Raw genomic sequence first — 18,384 nt, forward strand, 5'->3', positions numbered from 1 at the left:
ACCGCCCACCCACTCCTGTGGGAAAGACGGACTGATTGGGATGGGAATTAGCATCTCTCCCGCCGCGTTACGTAGGCAAGGCAAGATAGAAACCCGCCGGCCGCGAAGCCAAAAAGCGCCTCAGGAAGGCAGAAGCGAAGCGCCGCCGCAACCGCCGCCGTCCCATCTCCCGCCTGCTCTCCAACGCTGCGTCCGTTGCGCCCGGCTCTTTGCCTGAATCTGCCTCCCTCTGAGGCTCGAGCGAGCCTCCTTCACCGGCAGCCGGGGTCGGCTTCGCTCCCTGCCCAGCCAAAAGTGTGGGGGGGGGGGCCTGCTTCTGCAACGGCATGGGCAGAGAGAGACGAGATAGCAAGGCGGCGGCATTCTTCTGCCTGGCCTGGGCACTCTGCTTGGCTCTCCCGGGCTTCCCGCAGCATGTAGGTGGCCGAGAAGACAGAGCGGACTGGACTCAGGAGAAGGTGGGTGGCTTGCAGCGCCCCCGGCTTTGTGGGTGCAGCGGGAGGCGAAGGGCAAGGGGGCGCAGGGCCAGTACACCGGGGGGTGACGACAATGCCTGTTGGGTCGGCATTTTTGGCCTTTGGGGGAATGAAAGGGAGAAAATGTATGAGATTTCTTTTTGATGACCTATATTGTTATTAGTTTTACTGGGAGCACACTGGCACACATTAAAAATGAAATTTTGTTGCCTGCCCTCAAAAGAAAGTATATATCTACACATACACATACATAACACACACACACATGCTACTGGTATATACATACATATATATACCTACATCCATACATACCTATATACATATGTATACACATATACTGTCCATTTTGAATAAATAGTGGAAAGAGTAAACTTGAGAGTTCACAAGGTTGATACTATGTGGAACAAAACTGTGACCGGATCTAGATGTTCTGCTTATTTCTTTTTCATGGTAATACCAATATAATGCATGGGGCATTGGGGTGGCTGGAGTGGTTGAGACCTGAACTCTTTTGTGTTACACCCTTGTTCTATTGCTATTCTTATTTGTGGAGTGGTCAGAAGAAATCCGGTAGCACGATGTATGTCTTTTTTTGGAGGGGTTAATGAGGTGGCTAATTGTATCATAAAAACAAGTGATCTGGAAGGCTGATGTACAAATAAATGCCTCCTACCCAGCTGCACTATCAGCACAGCTCTCAGGCACTAGAGAGGAAAATATGGTAGCACCCTCACCAACTAATGGGCAAAATCTGAAGGCACATGATACAGCAACATTGCTGAAGACAAGAAATCTGAAGTGGGTCAGCACCTGATGAGACAGTATCCAAACAACAGACCTACTACAATTGAGAGGTCCTCAAATTCTATCAGGGGGAAAAAAGAGCAAAATTGGAACTTTCTATTGGACAAATATAGTACTGTGATCCTCTCTATTTTTACAGAGGAGTAGATCCCAAGCTGGTCAGTTGGGCAGATTCCAAGCAGAACAAAATAAGAATTGCGCTCAATCAATTTGCCATGGAGGGAGGGATTTCTCCTGAGAAACTTGCATAGCTTTGGTCGGCAAAGAATGCATTTATTCAACCTTTGTTTTGTATTTTGCTCTGGCAAGCATTTGAAGTTATTACTAAAATTAATTAACAGTTGAAAGTCTTATGGAAGAGAAGCATCTTTGTAAATTACTTAAATCCTTCCAAGAATGTAGGGAAGGTCATATCAAAGCCTGGAAGCAACAGGAAATTCTTGCCGGAAAGAATGTGGGCTTACCAATCACAGCAGGTGCATAACAGGAAATGCAGACCTTTAAATCAAAAGTCTAAAGTCTTTTTGTACTGATTGCTTACATTGTATATCAAGTACAGTAAGTAACAACAAGTACTGATGACCTTTCAGTACAATCATGATAAGATCCCGTCACTTTTGTACTCATTAGCAGTCTAATTGCTACATTTTGCATTAATTGCAACATCTGGCTACTTCTCAAAAACAGCCTCACTTAAGGCCCCATCGTACACATCTCCTTAACTTTGTCTCAAAGTTGTCTCATTAAACATAAAGACATTTCTGCATAGAGGTGCCCAAGGAAAGAGTCAAAATCCGTAAGATGACAGGTATGTGTTACAAGCAAGGCTCAATGCCTTTTGTATGTACATCAGTGTCCAATACACATGCAGAAATGATAAAATTTCTATTGCAATACCTCACTGTCACCTGCCAAGCCTTAGCTGCAGCCAAGGGAAACAATTGGTTGATATTTTTCTTGCCAGTAGAATAATCCATCAATCAATGTACTTTAATTTACCCTATAGTAAACTATTAAGATAGCAACCATCTATCAGCCTCATTAGAGAAGCAGAGTCAAGACTGACTCTGTAGATACAGGCAAATTATACTGGCATAACTTTGATCTGCTTTACAAACTGAGAAAAAGTACATTAAACCAAGTCTTCACATATACCATTAGCAAATATAACTAAGATAATTTCTCCCAAATTTGACTGGCTCCAAAAGAATGGCAGTAATTGTAGTTATCTGAACCACAGGAAGCACCCACACACCTATAATAATATCAAATAATGTTGGGAGATGTGAAATGTGTTGGAATATGTGAAGACCACAAAGAGAAAAAAAGACAAATAGCCTCCATGGCTGGATTCTGGGTCTTACCACCACCACCACCCAAAAAAACACAACATTCCTAATCAAACTTCAGCATCCTCATGTTGAAGAAAACAGGACCAATTCTTTCTCCATATTATACTGAAGAAACCTTCATTACAAAATACTCAAATAATCAGTCTTTTAATTTGTTTGGAATAGTGCCTTCTCAGGAACATAGCATTTGTTTTTCTTTCATTCAAATTAGAATAGCCATGAACTGATTTTCTATATAGTAGCTATGTGATAAAATATTTGTGTATAAAACATGTCAATTTTTTATAGTTTATAATGAGGATAGTTCTGAATGTTGATTGGATTTATCCTGAATTTATTTTAATTTACATTAAAAACAGTTACCTTAACCTGGATTTAGTTTAGTAAATATGTATTACTGTGGTTTACATATATTCAATTTAGCATAATAGAAAGATTCATGATCAGGCAGCCTGTAGTGCATAGTCTATTACTGGAGAATTTCAACATCCCTTTTCTTTTTACATGGAAATAGAAGTGATCTTTGAACTGGAGGATTGCTCTACTTACCTGAAAGACTAAGGGGGTTTTAAATCAAATATTTGGCACACATAAGTAAATAGTTTATTATAGTCTTAGACAAGAGCCATACACATAAGAGCATCTATGAAATATAACATCTAATGGCTATAACTTCAACATAAAATGAACTTTTTTAACATCAACTCACTTCCTTAGAGGATAACACATTGCTGCAAACTGTTGTTACTAGGTAACAGTTTTGCAGCTGTATATGTCAGTTTCCAATTTTTATCAGACAATAGATAAAGAATATAAAATTTGTCTGGGTGCCTGGCGTTTTGCTAAGTAGGAGTTCAAATGACTGAGTTTCAATATAAAATGTATAACATTTTCAATCAATTAAACCTCTCCTAGGTCCAATGACTGGTGTTTACTTTTATCTACCACCTAATATAGTCAAAAGGGTGGCATCAAAGCAAAAAAAAAAAAAAAAATCCAGCAAGTTTTGTAATTTGGATTGACATGAATTTAAGTAATCGTCTGGAAAGCGACTAGATTGATTCTTGTGGAACTGAACAGTCTTGTATTTTGGCCTAATTTGTATTGAAGCTCTGTGCAGGTAGTCCTCAACGTACAACTTTTCATGTGAAGTTACAACAGCACTGAAAAAAATAACTTACAACGGGTCCTTATGCTTACAACTGATCCTCATACTTACAACCATAACAGCATCCCCACGGTCACAGTCATAATCAAATGTGGTTGCGGTTTTAAGTCAAGGGCTACTTCCCGCTTTTTCTCTCATCTCTCATCTCTTTATCTATCTAGTAAAGGAGTTGTTCCTTTAGCAGCAGCATGACTATAAAGCAATATCTTGTTTTGTCTTTCAGCGGACACAAATTGGCATTGGTAAATGCTTGTACATGCTTGTATCAAAATCATGCTTTTATTGATTTCTATGCAACATTTTCTTGGCAGGTAAAATAGACTAGCATTTCAATTATTTTTATTTTTTCCATTATTTTTTAACTACAAGCAATCTAATCTTCATTACTCTTAAAAATTCTGTTGCCTAATATGCATTTTTTATAAGGCTACCCTTAAGAAAAGTCTCTTAGTATATTTTCCAATATTTATGGGAAATCTATAAATTTAGCAGAATGCTAAATTTGCAATAGGAAAGATTTAAGAAAACACTCAGATGTGGAAAAGGATGTGGGTCAAACTACATCTTACATTCTTCCGGGACTCAACGGAAAGAGATGAATGAAATCTCTCCATATACCATAAAATTAGCATGTACTTGAACTGAGTCCTAGGGAGAGATACAAAATAATCTTTGCTTTCTGGAAGAAATTAAGTGGCACCATGGCTCCCCTAAAGATTTAATAGAGAATAGGAATCACTGCACTAATGTCTTCAGTCCTTATCTTATGCACAGCATGTGTATATGTAAAAATACCTTACAGAAATGCCATATATTTCCATGCACAGTGTGTCAATAGATTAAAGTGTATAACAGCTCCTTATTGCTAGTTTTCATTTTAACCCTAAAAATGGATAATAGCTATTTTATCTGAATATTTCCATCACGAATACAAAACAACATAAGCAATAGAACATCTTCTCATCCTGATTTTTCCTTTAATTCTTTCTGCAGTATTCCCATCGCCCAACCATTTTAAATGCAACTAGCACCCTACAGGTCACCTCACAGACAAATGTTAATCGCATGTGGCAAAATGATCTTCATCCAATCCTGATTGAGAGATATCCAGGATCACCTGGGAGTTATGCTGTGCGGCAGGTAAGAAAGAACAAGTTGTAACTATTGAAAGAGGCAAAATAATTCAACAGGCATAGAGAACATAGAATAAGTACACTGCAATATACATGTCACAGAGGTAATATCATTGCAAGAAAATTTTAAAAGCCTTGTTAAATCAAGCCAAAGGCCATCTAGTCCGTCTTTCTATGTCATAGTATAACAGACTAGTGATTCTAAACAGGAGGTTTAGAGACAGGACACAAAGGCAATAACTTTTCAATTGCTTCCCTCTTCCTTCACATTTTTAAGGTATGCTGCTTATGACTCAGGAGGTGGTATACAGGTGTATAATTAGTAACCATTAATTGAAAAACAGTTAATGCTCCTTGAATGGAGAAAGTAATTATGTTGTAAGCACTAATGATAGCACAGGAAATAGCCACTAGCAACTAATATATTACAACTTGGAGAAGAAACTGTACTTTCCAGTCATAAAATACAGTCACAAGTATGCAGGATCTTTATTATGCTAAATTCTGATCAATTGGAGATGTTGTCCAAAAATGATGGTGATTTTTCTTAGTACAGTTGGAATGTGATGATATGTAAGCTTAATGATCAACAATTTATGAAGCAAAAAAAGGCAGATAAACACTTTCAAAGAATGTCTAGTAAATGCTTGTTTCCTAGGAGACTGCTCACAAATAGCCTAAACAAAAATAGTATCTCCAGTGCTGCAGTAATTAAACATATCCAAGAAAGAGTAGGTATGTACTACTATTCCTGGAGAAGATCAGTTCTGTATCTGAAAAAAAAAGTTTTTAGTAAAAACTTTGATGTTCATACCACTGAAAATGACAAATCTAATTAAAGTATCCCCTGCATATTAGGATTTCCATTCCCAAATTTATTTATTTGTTGCCCATCTCATAACAAAACAATTATATAATTAGCATTTACAGACTACCACAAGTATCACTGATAATCAACACCTGTGATTATGTATTTCTGGAATTAATCTATATCCTAAAATACATCTTCATTCTCACAGGTAATATTTTTTCCCCTTTTAGAATAGAATAGAATAGAATAGAATAGAATAGAATAGAATAGAATAGAATAGAATAGAATAGAATAGAATAGAATAGAATAGAATAGAATTTTATTGGCCAAGTGTGATTGGACACACAAGGAATTTGTCTTGGTGCATATGCTCTCAGTGTACATAAAAGAAAAGATACGTTCATCAAGGTACAACATTTACAACACAATTGATGGTCAATATATCAATATAAATCATAAGGATTGCCAGCAACAAGTTATAGTCATACAGTCATAAGTGGAAAGAGATTGGTGATGGGAACTATGAAACGATTAATAGTAGTGCAGATTCAGTAAATAGTCTGACAGTGTTGATGGAATTATTTGTTTAGCAGAGTGATGGCCTTCAGGAAAAAACTGTTCTTGTGTCTAGTTGTTCTGGTGTGCAGTGCTCTATAGCGTCGTTTTGAGGGTAGGAGTTGAAACAGTTTATGTCCAGGATGCAAGTGATCTGCAAATATTTTCACGGCCCTCTTCTTGATTCGTGCAGTATACAGGTCCTCAATGGAAGGCAGGTTGGTAGCAATTATTTTTTCTGCAGTTCTAATTATCCTCTGAAGTCTGTGTTTTTCTTGTTGGGTTGCAGAACCGAACCAGACAGTTATAGAGGTGCAAATGACAGACTCAATAATTCCTCTGTAGAATTGGATCAGCAGCTCCTTGGGCAGTTTGAGCTTACTGAGTTAGCGCAGAAAGAACATTCTTTGTTGTCCTTTTTTAATGATGTTTTTGATGTTAGCTGTCCATTTGAGATCTTGCGATATGATAGAACCTAGAAATTTGAAGGTTTCTACTGTTGATACTGTGTTGTCAAGTATTGTGAGAGGTGGAAGTATGGAAGGGTTTCTCCTAAAGTCTACCACCATTTCTACGGTTTTGAGTGTGTTCAGTTCCAGATTGTTTTGGTTGCACCACAAGGCTAGTCGTTCGACCTCTCGTCTATATGCGGATTCGTCATTGTCTCGAATGAGACCAATCACTGTTGTGTCATCTGCGAACTTCAGTAGCTTAACAGATGGATCATTGGAGATGCAGTCATTGGTATTTTCTATCCTTTCAAAATCTCTGAAAGGTAAAGGTAATAAAAAGCTGCAAAGTGTTTAGTTTGTGATGGACTATATTGGGAACCTTTCATATACTTAAGAGCTTAATATGATGATACTTAGACTGTTGCTCTAATAAATTCACAAAAGGAAAGATGGCTAAAGTAAAATTCTTCTTTTCATTGCCAGTGTCTTTTTACATTTACATATTTATGTCTTTTGTAGCTTCATTCTGATTAGCACTAAATCCTGTTTTTCAGTGCATAAGTTTGATTTTATAGAAGACACATTTTTCTAACTATCCTTTAGTTAGAAAAGGATAGTTTACAACTATCCAATTGTAACCCTGTTACTTACAGACAAGTATCAACATGTTCTGTAAGATAATGAAGGCTCTCTTAGGCCTTGATTGCAGCAACTCTTGAGCTGCTATAGAAATGAGCAGCTGAGAAAACATATTACTAAGGAAACATCCAAAGATACATCCTCAGATGGGGGAGCAGCAATTATATATCATTAAGTGACAGCAGCTGGGATTGAGAACCTCTTACCTTCATAAGTCTTTCTTGCATTTCAATCTGGAATTGCTGACTGAAGTCCATTTTTCTCATGTTTTGAACAATTTCTGTGCCTTTCATATTTTTAAAAGTTTCTATGCCTTCTGCAATTATGACCACAAAGAAAATGTAATGAATATAGAATCTTCTCATCCTGATTCTCCTTTAGTACTTTCTGTAATATTCACTGCAGAAGCACTCTTTTTCAAAGGTCATAATGGCCAAAACTTTTAGATTTGTCCATATATACAATTGCCTCTCCGATCCATTCCTTTGCAACATGAGCTAATAGAGGAAAAAAGAGACCCCAAGATGGGGGTGTATGCAGGGGTGGGTTCTACTTACCTTTACTACCAGTTTGCAATGGGACCGCATGCGCGGTGGGTGGAGCCTCCCACCGGTTTTACTACCAGTTCTTGCGAAGCGGTCCAAACCGGGGGCTAACCACCACTGGGTATATGTGAATGTACCAGCATTCTGAAAGAATCATTCTCATATTAAAAAGCTAAAAATGAGAAAGGCGTGAATACTGTATATTATCACATTTTCTTTGCCTGATGCCCTTTAGATGTATTTGATAGTTGTTCTTAGATGCTGCAGATAACAGGTGAGCTGGCGGAAAGTTAGGGGAATTGACTGCATAGGAATGTACCATGTTGAAAAAGGCTGATAGAGCTTGCTCGGTCCAAAATTTTGGTTTGCAGTATGCAAACAAAATTCCAGCCTGAAACAGAAGACTTTTTCTGCTTCATTATCAATAGACCTTATGACTGCTTGAAAAGGTCTCCTGAAGAGAAATGTATTCAAAGTTGTGAATGAACATTTTTCAAATAATAGGTTTCAGGGGAAAACATTAATTTTCTTCAGGAAATTTGTTGGCACCTGCAGGATTGATTTGTATGGACTTATTTAAAATTTAACATTATTAATTACTCTTGATTTTTGGTTCTATATATTTTAGCATATCAAACATCGCCTACAAGGACTGCAGGCTGGCTGGCTTGTTGAAGAAGACACGTTTCAGAGTCATACTCCTTATGGATACCGCACTTTTTCAAATATAATCAGTACTCTCAATCCCCTTGCCAAGCGCCATTTGGTGGTTGCTTGCCATTATGACTCAAAATATTTTCCGCCACAACTGGATGGTAAAGTGTTTGTTGGAGCCACTGACTCAGCTGTGCCTTGTGCAATGATGCTAGAATTGGCAAGGTCCTTGGATAGACAACTTTCTTTTCTGAAGGTATTTGCTTTGTCTTCAAGTTGCTCCTGCATTTACTGTGATTCTAAGTAAGGTGAAACACTTTCCATTCTGTTTCCCACTCTTTCCATAGCAAAGCAGCTTGCCACCCAAGGCAGATCTTTCTCTGAAGCTTATTTTCTTTGACGGTGAAGAAGCTTTTGTGCGATGGTCCCCTTCAGATTCCCTGTATGGCTCTAGATCTTTGGCCCAGAAAATGGCATCTACTCCTCATCCACCAGGCGTCAGGAACACAAATCAAATTCAAGGCATTGTAAGTGAAAACTTTACAAATAATGGATACAGGGATGGCAGAACTATACAAAGTTTTTGGTGTAACATTAATTTCCTATTTTATATAATATTAATTACCTATTAAGGGATGCAGTGGCTCAGTGGCTAAGATGCTGAGTTTGTCGATTGAAAGGTCAGCAGTGGTTCAAATCCCTAGTGCTGCGTAATGGGGTGAGCTCCCATTTCTTGTCCCAGCTTCTGCCAACCTAGCAGTTCAAAATCACATAAAAAATGCAAGGAGAAAAAATAGGGACCAGCTTTTTTTTTTTGTTTACATTTATATGAATGGCACAGGCTGGTAAGGCCTGTTATTAAGAACAGCCTGTTATTAAGAACACAAAGCCTGCAATTACTGCAGGTTCGAGCCCGGCCCAAGGTTGACTCAGCCTTCCATCCTTTATAAGGTAGGTAAAATGAGGACCCAGATTGTTGAGGGCAATAAGTTGACTTTGTAAAAAATATACAAATAGAATGAGACTATTGCCTTATACACTGTAAGCCGCCTGAGTCTTGGAGAAGGGCGGGGTATAAATGTAAACAAAAAAAAAAAAAATATCCCGCCCTTCTCCGAAGACTCAGGGCGGCTTACAGTGTATAAAGCAATAGTCTCATTCTATCTGTATATTTCTTACAAAGTCAACTTATTGCCCCCCAACAATCTGGTTCCTCATTTTACCTACCTTATAAAGGATGGAAGGCTGAGTCAACCTTGGGCCGGACTTGAACCTGCAGTAATTGCAGGCTACTGTGTTCTAATAACAGGCTTCTTAACAGCCTGAGCTATTCCGGCCCCTCTTTGGTGGGAAGGTAACAGCATTCCGTGCACCTTTGGCGTTTAGTCATGCCGGCCACATGACCACGGAGACATCTTCGGACCGTGCTGGCTCTTCGGCTTTGAAACAGAGATGAGCACCGCCCCCAGAGTCAGGAACAACTAGCACATGTGTGTGAGGGGAACCTTTACCTTTAATTTCCTATTAGACCAATTTTTAAAATGTTACAATGTTTAGGAAGAAAGACAAAATTGGAAGAGAGACAAAAATATTTCGCAATTAGTACTTTAAACAGGGTCCTGAGAAGGGAAGTTGCAGAGTGCTGAATTATTGGGGGCTGTATTGTGAATGGGAGGGAAGAAGTTGCCCCCCAAGTGTATTTGTTAAGCAGGAAGAGAGGAAGATATTCTTTGGGGGACAGGAGACCCCTATAAAGGAGCTGCCTCTTTCAGGATGAACATATACACAAAATGGAGTTTCAATCTGTTTATTTTTAAGTTTTTAAGAATTACTGGCTTTAGCAGGCAGAGCTCTGATGTGTGCAAGCACACCAGAACATTAACAAGAAAGTGAAATTTTGCCTGTGACTCCAAAGCCAGATCAGATCATAGGCAAACGTGGACCAGGAGCAGTCCAATGGTCCAAGTGCCATGGAAAATATGTTTCAGAGAAGGACATAGGACTGAGTGACATAAAAATGCCAATCCTTGTTCCCAACCTACTTCTCAAAGTTGCAGTATATTAGCTAATGTGGACAAGATTAAATTAAGACAATTGCCATTTTTGCTTCTGGGTGTTCCTCTACTCTACTTTCCAGAGTTCACAGCATGTTTTTAGATTGGGTGGCTGCTTGGGATCAGGATCTTTGTGTTTTTCATTTACGATTATTGCTAGCACAGTCAGCCTTTGGTGCTTGGTTGCTCCTGATTCCTGAGTCTGATATCCTTCTTGAGCAGGGTCCCCCATGCCTGAGTCCTTGGTTTTAGAGGAGACCAATTGGACCTGAGAGATCTATCTTTAGAAACAGAGTTCTAAAGATAATTACATACCACATTCAAAATTTAGTACAAACTTTAATGAAATTAACAAAATAGATTCTGCTTTTATTTTTGTGCTGATAGGCAATTATTGTTTCTATAGAAGCAACCTTTGAAGTAAAAGAATTGCTAGTCCAAGCGTCCAAAACCAAGTCCATCCTATAAAATCCCAAAATTTTCAGTTCTTTTGTAGCCCTATTCCTAGAGCTCAAGGATATGAATAAAGAGCCATGGAATATATGTTTTTCACCTTAAATATGAGTAGGGTTATGAAAAGAATTGCAAGCATGACTTTCTAAACTATCATTTAGAATAACATTAGCACTTAGACTTATACCATTTCATAGTGCTTTACAGCCCTCTCTAAGCTGTTTACAATGTCACCATATTTCCCCCAACAGTCTGGGTCCTCATTTTACTGACCTCAAAAGAATGGAATGCTTCCGTCCTTCCATCCTTCCTTGATTCTGACCGGCTCAAGGCTCAACCTTGAGCCGGTCAGAATCAAACTCCTGGCAGGGTGCAGTTAGCCTGCAATACTGCATTCTAACCATGGCGCCACCAACAGAATAAAATAATACAATCCGCAATGAAATAAAAACTAATCAGATAAAACAGACAAACAAAGCTAAAGTTAATTGATTAAAAAATACAGAGGTATACCAGTTAAAAGCAGTTGTCATCTGAAGTCTTTGTAAACTTATTAGTCAGAATCAAGTCCTTACTAATTATAGTAAGAGTCACACTAAGGTTTGTGAACAGATTATTTCAATCTCAGTGAGATATTTATATTCAACAGTATAAGTACAGCAATATAAGTATTTTGAAATATTCGTCTGGAATTGTCAACATTTACTGATTTTTAGACAGTCATTAATATTCTCTTATGGGTAAAGCTCTGAGAGTGGCATTTAAAGGACTAACCTTGACCAATTTCCCATAGGATCTTTTTGTATTGCTGGATTTAATTGGTGCACGAAACCCTGTTTTTCCTGTTTACTTTTTGAACACAGCTCGATGGTTTGGGAGACTTGAAGCCATTGGTAAGAACATTTTACAAAATATACCAGTTCCACTAGTAAAGGGATATTTGCATTTTCTAGTTTTATATGGTAGAGTATTTCTAACAATATCATGTTATCACAAGTGTTGCTATGAACATCTTTTCCCTTTGAAGGAGATTTTTAAACAAAAACTCATGCATTACAGAAGTATCAAGAAATTAACTAGAAATTTAAAAATATACATATTTTTAAAAATAATTGTGGACTCTGTTGATTAAGATAAAAATTTTACAAATGCTACCAAAACTGTACAATACAGATTAAGCAAAATATCTGTTCTAAGGCCATTTTCTGCGATACAGTAGCAATCATAACTATGAGTTTGCATTCACAAAGCATTAAGGGTACATAGAATTCTAAGAAAAACTCATTTTTGCTTCAAAATGTTTTAAACAGATTGAGAGCTTTTTTTAAAAAAACAATTATTTGATATTCACAACTTGCAGAACAAAATCTTCATGATTTGGGCTTGCTAAATAATTATTCTTCTGAGAGGCAGTACTTCCGGAGTAATTTACGTCGACATCCAGTTGAGGATGACCATATTCCATTTTTGAGAAGAGGTATGGATTTTTAAAATGTATTTTAATTGACATATATTCAGCAATATACATAAAAGTGTCATTTTTCTATGCAAATCTTTCTCCAAACTTAAGGAATTGTGCAAATGTTCATTTTTATAGAGTCAGGTCTGGTCATAAACCCATTTTTCAGAATGTGGCTTATTTTATTTTTGACAAAACATAACATTAATACAAGGAAGTCAGTGATTGTAATTAACAGATATTGCATAATTATGTCTTTTCTCATCCCATTTCAGATTGTAAATTTGAGAGAGAGAGAGAGGGAGAGAGAGAGAGAGAGAGAGATTGAATGATTTTGGATCTTTTTTTCCAGCATGGCAATACAAATTAAGTGAAATACATTGGCAGCAGTCCATCAACCGAGTATTATATAAACAGAAAAAGAAATGTAAATAAAACTTTTAGACAGAATGTCTATTCAATTCACATATACAAAGTAATTTTGTCAAAGGATATTGTGCCATACTTTTCAATCTATTACTCCAAATACTCTTCTCTAGAGTAGGAGGTGTTGCCCTTTAGGATATTCAGGGGTCCACCCAGGGCACATACAAAAGGAAAAGTTTATGTCAGATCATCTTCCTGTGGACATTCCTGTTTTAGAGGTAAAAATTGGATTTGCTATTTATAAGCAGAACTTAAAAAATGTTTATGTTTAAAGATATATCCCACTTCAAAATACCCTGTTAGGCAAAATCTATTGTTCAAAATACTTTTTTGCCAAAAATGATATTAGTCTTTAAATGTTCTTACAATTTTAGCAGCAGTGGAGTTTTAATAATGTTCTGATATTTAGTAGATTAAACAATGAGATTACAACATTAACACCATCACGCTTTCAGTTTATGTATTGTACAATGTTGAGAAATAACAGTTGTCTCAAAAGTTGGACCAACTCATCTTATTGTTCTCTTATCCCAACAGGTGTTCCAATCCTACACTTGATACCTTCACCTTTCCCTAGAGTATGGCACACTATGGAGGACAATGAAGAGAATCTTGACAAGCCAACTATTGACAACCTCAGCAAAATTCTGCAAGTTTTTGTGCTGGAGTATCTCAATTTGGGATAACTGTTACCCTTAAATTCATATTTTGTTCTAAACACTTAGTTCTGTTTAGGATTCTTCCAAGAATAGGCCTTTACTGTAGATATAGCAATCAGATCTCCTACTTTACGCCTTGTCCATGACAAAAACTGAAAGATTGTCCATCTAGATTTTATAATGTTAGTGAAATTTTAAAATTTATTCCTAAGTAACAAATACCTGGCAGTGTAAAAGTTAATTATATTATTATGAGAAGCAAGATGTAAAAAAAATATCAAAATACCATTTTAATTTAATTTACTTTTTAATTTAAAAATGAATGTGAAGTGTTTAGATATCTTAGATGTTAACTTCTTTCTATTAATCTTTAATATACATGTTTCATAACTTGACTAATGTGATGTTAAAAAGAACAATTAAGCATCTCAGGGTGAGACTCTGAACACCTTTGACCTGCCAATTCACACATGTGCAGAAGACAAGGGCTGCAAAACAAACAACAACAACAAAAACCTGTATGTGGCTAGTTTATTGCACTGCTGTTTAAATGATTCCCAAATATGATTTAAGGTGCCAATGTTGGAGTCTTCTATAGTTGTGAGTGCCAATAAAAAACAGGGAATGACTGCCTGGACTACAATTCTGAATCAGGTATACAAATCATTAATCTACATCTTATTAAATCATGCTGTAAAATACATATTGGCTGATTACAGTTTATCTGATGATGAGTGATCTCAGCATACAGTTAGCCCTTTATTGACATTAATGATATTCAAATTTGCAAGTGACTCATAGATGGGTAGTAAAATCCACTGATATTATGAACATATTTTGAGGCTACATTTAAGCATTCCTGTAACCTTCCTCCAGTGCAGACGTGAGCTAACATTCATTCTTCCATTTATTTCATTCCCTGAAGGCCCTCAGAAAACAATGCCCAAAATAGCAGCATGATTCAACAGTTAATATTTTAAATATATACTTCATATTAGTCTTGGCAATTACCTAGACAAACCCTGCATTTTTCTTGGTAAGGTTTTTCAGAAATGATTGCTATTACCTCCTTTCTAGGACTTAGAGAAAGAGCCTGGCCCAAGGCCACTCACCCTTTTTTGTGATTATGGTAGGACTAGAACTCAATCCCCAGGTTTCTAGCCTGTGCCTTAACCACTACACCAAACTGGCTTTCCTAATTATATAAAAAAGAGTGCATTGATCTTACTACACTAATCAACATTACAAAATAACTCTGCCTTATGGGGAAAAAATCCTTTTCCTTGATTATATATCGGCACCATGCACTAGCATTAATTTGACAACATAATAGCCAATTTTATATAAGTTTGAGTTCCAAAACTGTAATTTTACAGGCATTGTTCATCTAAACACATTTTTCTATGAAGATAGGAAATATGTGATTCTGTCAGCAGCTTAACATTTCTGATATACTAGGAATTCAGTATAGATAGGAAGTTATATAAGATAGTATAAACACACTATAATTAATGGGGTAAATTCTGCACATATATGGTTGAACAAAAAGCAACTATCCCTAAACCCCTGCCTTTACAATCATATTCTCCTTTCGGTTCCTATAGTAGTGGTTAAGGGTGGGGGGAGTTGTTAGTTGAAACTAGACATGGAAAGATTTCCTTATCTAAACAGAGAAACAGAATAGGAAGCAGTGGGAATGGAAGTAACTTCCTGACAGCTTCTCCATGGAGTTCCCTTGTGGAAAGCTGGCAGGGAACATCAGAAATCAAACATACAAAATGAGGCCAATGCATAGAAAAGAAGAAATTCCATAAATTTTATAAGCTGTATAACAATTATATATTAGGGAAGGAGAAATTATTCATATAGGAGCAATATTTAAATATAACTTTGGACAGAAGGAATTCCTGTGCATCATAAGTAGATTTAAATGAGCTAGCTAGACTATACAGTACAATTTGAGAATGGTTGAACTGTTATAGACAAGATAAAAAACACATAGGTTTTTAAAATCTGATTTAATCAGTTGCTCCAAAAGAAAATACCATTATAAATAGGCATGTAACATTGTTCCATAAAATACAATCTAAACCTATAACTTGGTAATAAATTTTCCTTTTTTTTTAAAAAAAAAGAAAAGTCTCCTTACAACCCTGCCATGCTTATTTTTTCAGAGTTGACCTGATGTTGGTCTTGTGAAAATTGATATTCACCAATGAAACAGAGATTAGTTTTTTAAATGTTATTCTGATCATCAACATCTGTTTTTTTGAGGTCGTCAAAACTTTTCTTTGTTTGAGCTGACACAGTTCTACATATCAGTGTCGTGAAGATCATTTTGATATGACTATCCAGAATTCTGTTCTTTAAATAAGGCAGGATCTCCCACACTTGACCCTGATTTCAACTAATTGATTGAAACCAATTTCAATCAATTAGTTGAAATTGGTTTCAACTAATTGAAATTTAGTTTCAATTAATTTAATTTCTCCTTCAAATGAATTGATAAATCTAGAGATTTACATGCTCTTGCCACACACAGACCCGTAGCTTTACATTATTTTCATAAATGAACAAGTACACTATTTTGACTTTTTTACTTAACTGGTTCTTTATCTAGTTTTAGGATTTGTGTGGAGGACAGATCGTGTTTTAGGTTATATTTTTTGCAGCAATCTTAATGATTCAGAAGTGTACAGAAACTTTTAAACACCACTGTATGTTTATTCATACCTTTATATTTGCTACAGGTTAATTGCCTATAATCTCGTAATTTCATGATGAAAATAATATCAAAGAATTTTCAAAGGACTTTCTGTTCATAAAGGAATAGCAGACTTATCCAGGGGAGGTAATCATGCTTACATTGAATAACTCAGGATAAACTGATACATTCTTTATTAGGGGAAAAGAAGAGATTGCTGTTGCAGAAATGGGATTCCCCAAAGCTGTTTAAAAAGTTAGTCACTTCTGATTTCCCACAGTGGAAACCTTTGCTAACCCCAAACTGGCCATTAATATCCATTTATTTAAATGGAAGATGTCACTGAGGGAAAACCAATTATGACACACAAGGCAAGTAGCAAGTATACATCTCCATCACTCACAAATATGCAGAACAAAATATATTCAACCTGGCACTCTTGGTGGAAAGCAGATGGGCTCAAGTTAAATATGAGCTAAGTCTCCTGCTTGAAACCTTTTGCTGCCTTTACCCAGGAATGTTAACAAGGTGGGGAAAACTTGCCGAGCATGGATTTTGGATTTTTTTTTCAACTCCTTCCCTAGCAGTAGGCATGGAAAGCCCCTGTGTTATATTTTGCGTAACCAGGTGAAGTATTTTTTTTCTAGGTCATTCTTCATCTATACACGTTTGTGCATGTCTGCACCAGGAAGGACAGCACAGGCTACAGAAGCTCTGGGTCACAAAATCTAGGGGAGGGAGGGAAGAGGGCTTAAAATGAAGTAATCTTTCAATCAGGCTGAAAAGAATAAATGCTGAACGTTGAATGCTGAATGTTGAATGCTGAAATTGCGACAACATACCCATCCTATTGTAGATTCTTTCAGGATAGTAATAAAATCAGGCCACTTTTATTGTCAGCAGCTCTGGACTGTATTTTTCAGCGTTTCCTTCCCTGTCAATCAATCAATCAAAATCCAAATGCTGTTTTCCTTTGGTCCACCTACAGCAGTTCTCCTCAGCCTGAAATTTATGTTGGTGATGGGAGATAAAGACAGAGTCTTCCTTGCTTCACCATTTCTGAATCTCCATATCTGCTCTTAATTCCATTTCTCTCCTCTGTAATTAGGCACCACCATAGGAATCCCTCTCTTTGGGTCTCTACCACAGCTATAGGCCTTTCTCTGGAATTTTCAGCTCTTCAGGGATCCAGGACCACTACAATTCTTCCCCTCAGGCCAATGCTCTTGGAGGAGGGGAGAAACTTGTCCCTAATTCTAGCTGTCCATGTGTTCCTATTTAAAATCTCTGATGTCATCTTTCTTCCAGAAAAGTAACTGCATATGAAAAATATATTGGACATAATATTCTCTGGTGCGCTGCTTAGAGTCCAAGCAGTGGGTTTAATCTCATCTGACTGGCCAGAGACTGAGTTAAATTTGCATAAACACTCCCCCATTCTCCCTTGGAACTCCAGTTCGTTAACTCAGTCAGGCCAAGAGAGACTTTATTCTTACAGCTCCGCTGCTTGGACTTTCTAATAGCTATTTTGTTATCATTTTAAAAATAATTTAATTGAATTTAGAGACTTTGTAGCTTCGTGGTGCTCTCTGGAGTTGTGCCGCTCAGCTGAGCGGTGCTAATTACAGCGGGGGCTTCTTCACTTGTAGGTAGCCTGCAGATCGGATCAAGCTGAAATAAACAAGTTTTGTGAGTTTTGAAGCCGGTTTGGCGCGCAAGGAGCTTTGGTGTCAGCTCCATGCCATGTCAGATTTCCAAGCATGAAGGGGGTCGTGGTGTCGGCTCCGCGCTTTTCCTTTAAATTTTCAAGTTTTATTGTGGCCAATTAGCCAAGGTGGGAGCTGTGGTGTCAGTTCCGTGCTGTCTGCCTTGTATTTTTAAGCGCAAAAGGGACCGTGGTATCGGTTCTGCTTTTCAGCGTGTTGGCCAGCCATTTATTTAAGGGAAAGTCCCTCCTGCCGTTTGGCAGTTTATATTGAGGTTTGAATTGGGCGCGCGACTCCAGTGCAGCACAGAATTCCCTATTGACAGTTTGGCACA

General features: G+C 37.2%; 1 protein-coding gene across 2 annotated transcripts; it reads left to right on the forward strand.

The window, feature by feature from the left end:
- On the forward strand, positions 1–14,290 carry QPCT (glutaminyl-peptide cyclotransferase). Of its 2 annotated transcripts, XM_058164813.1 has the most exons (7): positions 7–458; positions 4,794–4,940; positions 8,564–8,845; positions 8,937–9,116; positions 11,890–11,989; positions 12,457–12,573; positions 13,519–14,290. In XM_058164813.1, the coding sequence occupies exons 1-7, from the start codon at positions 327–329 to the stop codon at positions 13,665–13,667; spliced, it is 1,107 nt and encodes a 368-aa protein (XP_058020796.1). In that variant the 5' UTR covers positions 7–326; the 3' UTR covers positions 13,668–14,290. The 2 variants fall into 2 exon arrangements, with proteins under 2 accessions (XP_058020806.1, XP_058020796.1); XM_058164823.1 differs by lacking the exon at positions 8,564–8,845 and having other exon boundaries at positions 1–458.
- The last annotated feature ends 4,094 nt before the right edge of the window (positions 14,291–18,384 follow it).

Source organism: Ahaetulla prasina, chromosome 1 (assembly GCF_028640845.1).
Source record: "Ahaetulla prasina isolate Xishuangbanna chromosome 1, ASM2864084v1, whole genome shotgun sequence".
NCBI classification, from domain to species: domain Eukaryota; kingdom Metazoa; phylum Chordata; class Lepidosauria; order Squamata; family Colubridae; genus Ahaetulla; species Ahaetulla prasina.

Bases quoted from the DNA above. Each gene is read 5' to 3' on its own strand.
- QPCT (XM_058164813.1), top strand. From the start codon at position 327: ATGGGCAGAGAGAGACGAGATAGCAAGGCGGCGGCATTCTTCTGCCTG. The intron at 4,941-8,563 runs GTAAGAAAGAAC...TATATATTTTAG, and splicing joins GGAGTTATGCTGTGCGGCAG to CATATCAAACATCGCCTACA. The intron at 9,117-11,889 runs GTAAGTGAAAAC...AATTTCCCATAG, and splicing joins CAAATCAAATTCAAGGCATT to GATCTTTTTGTATTGCTGGA.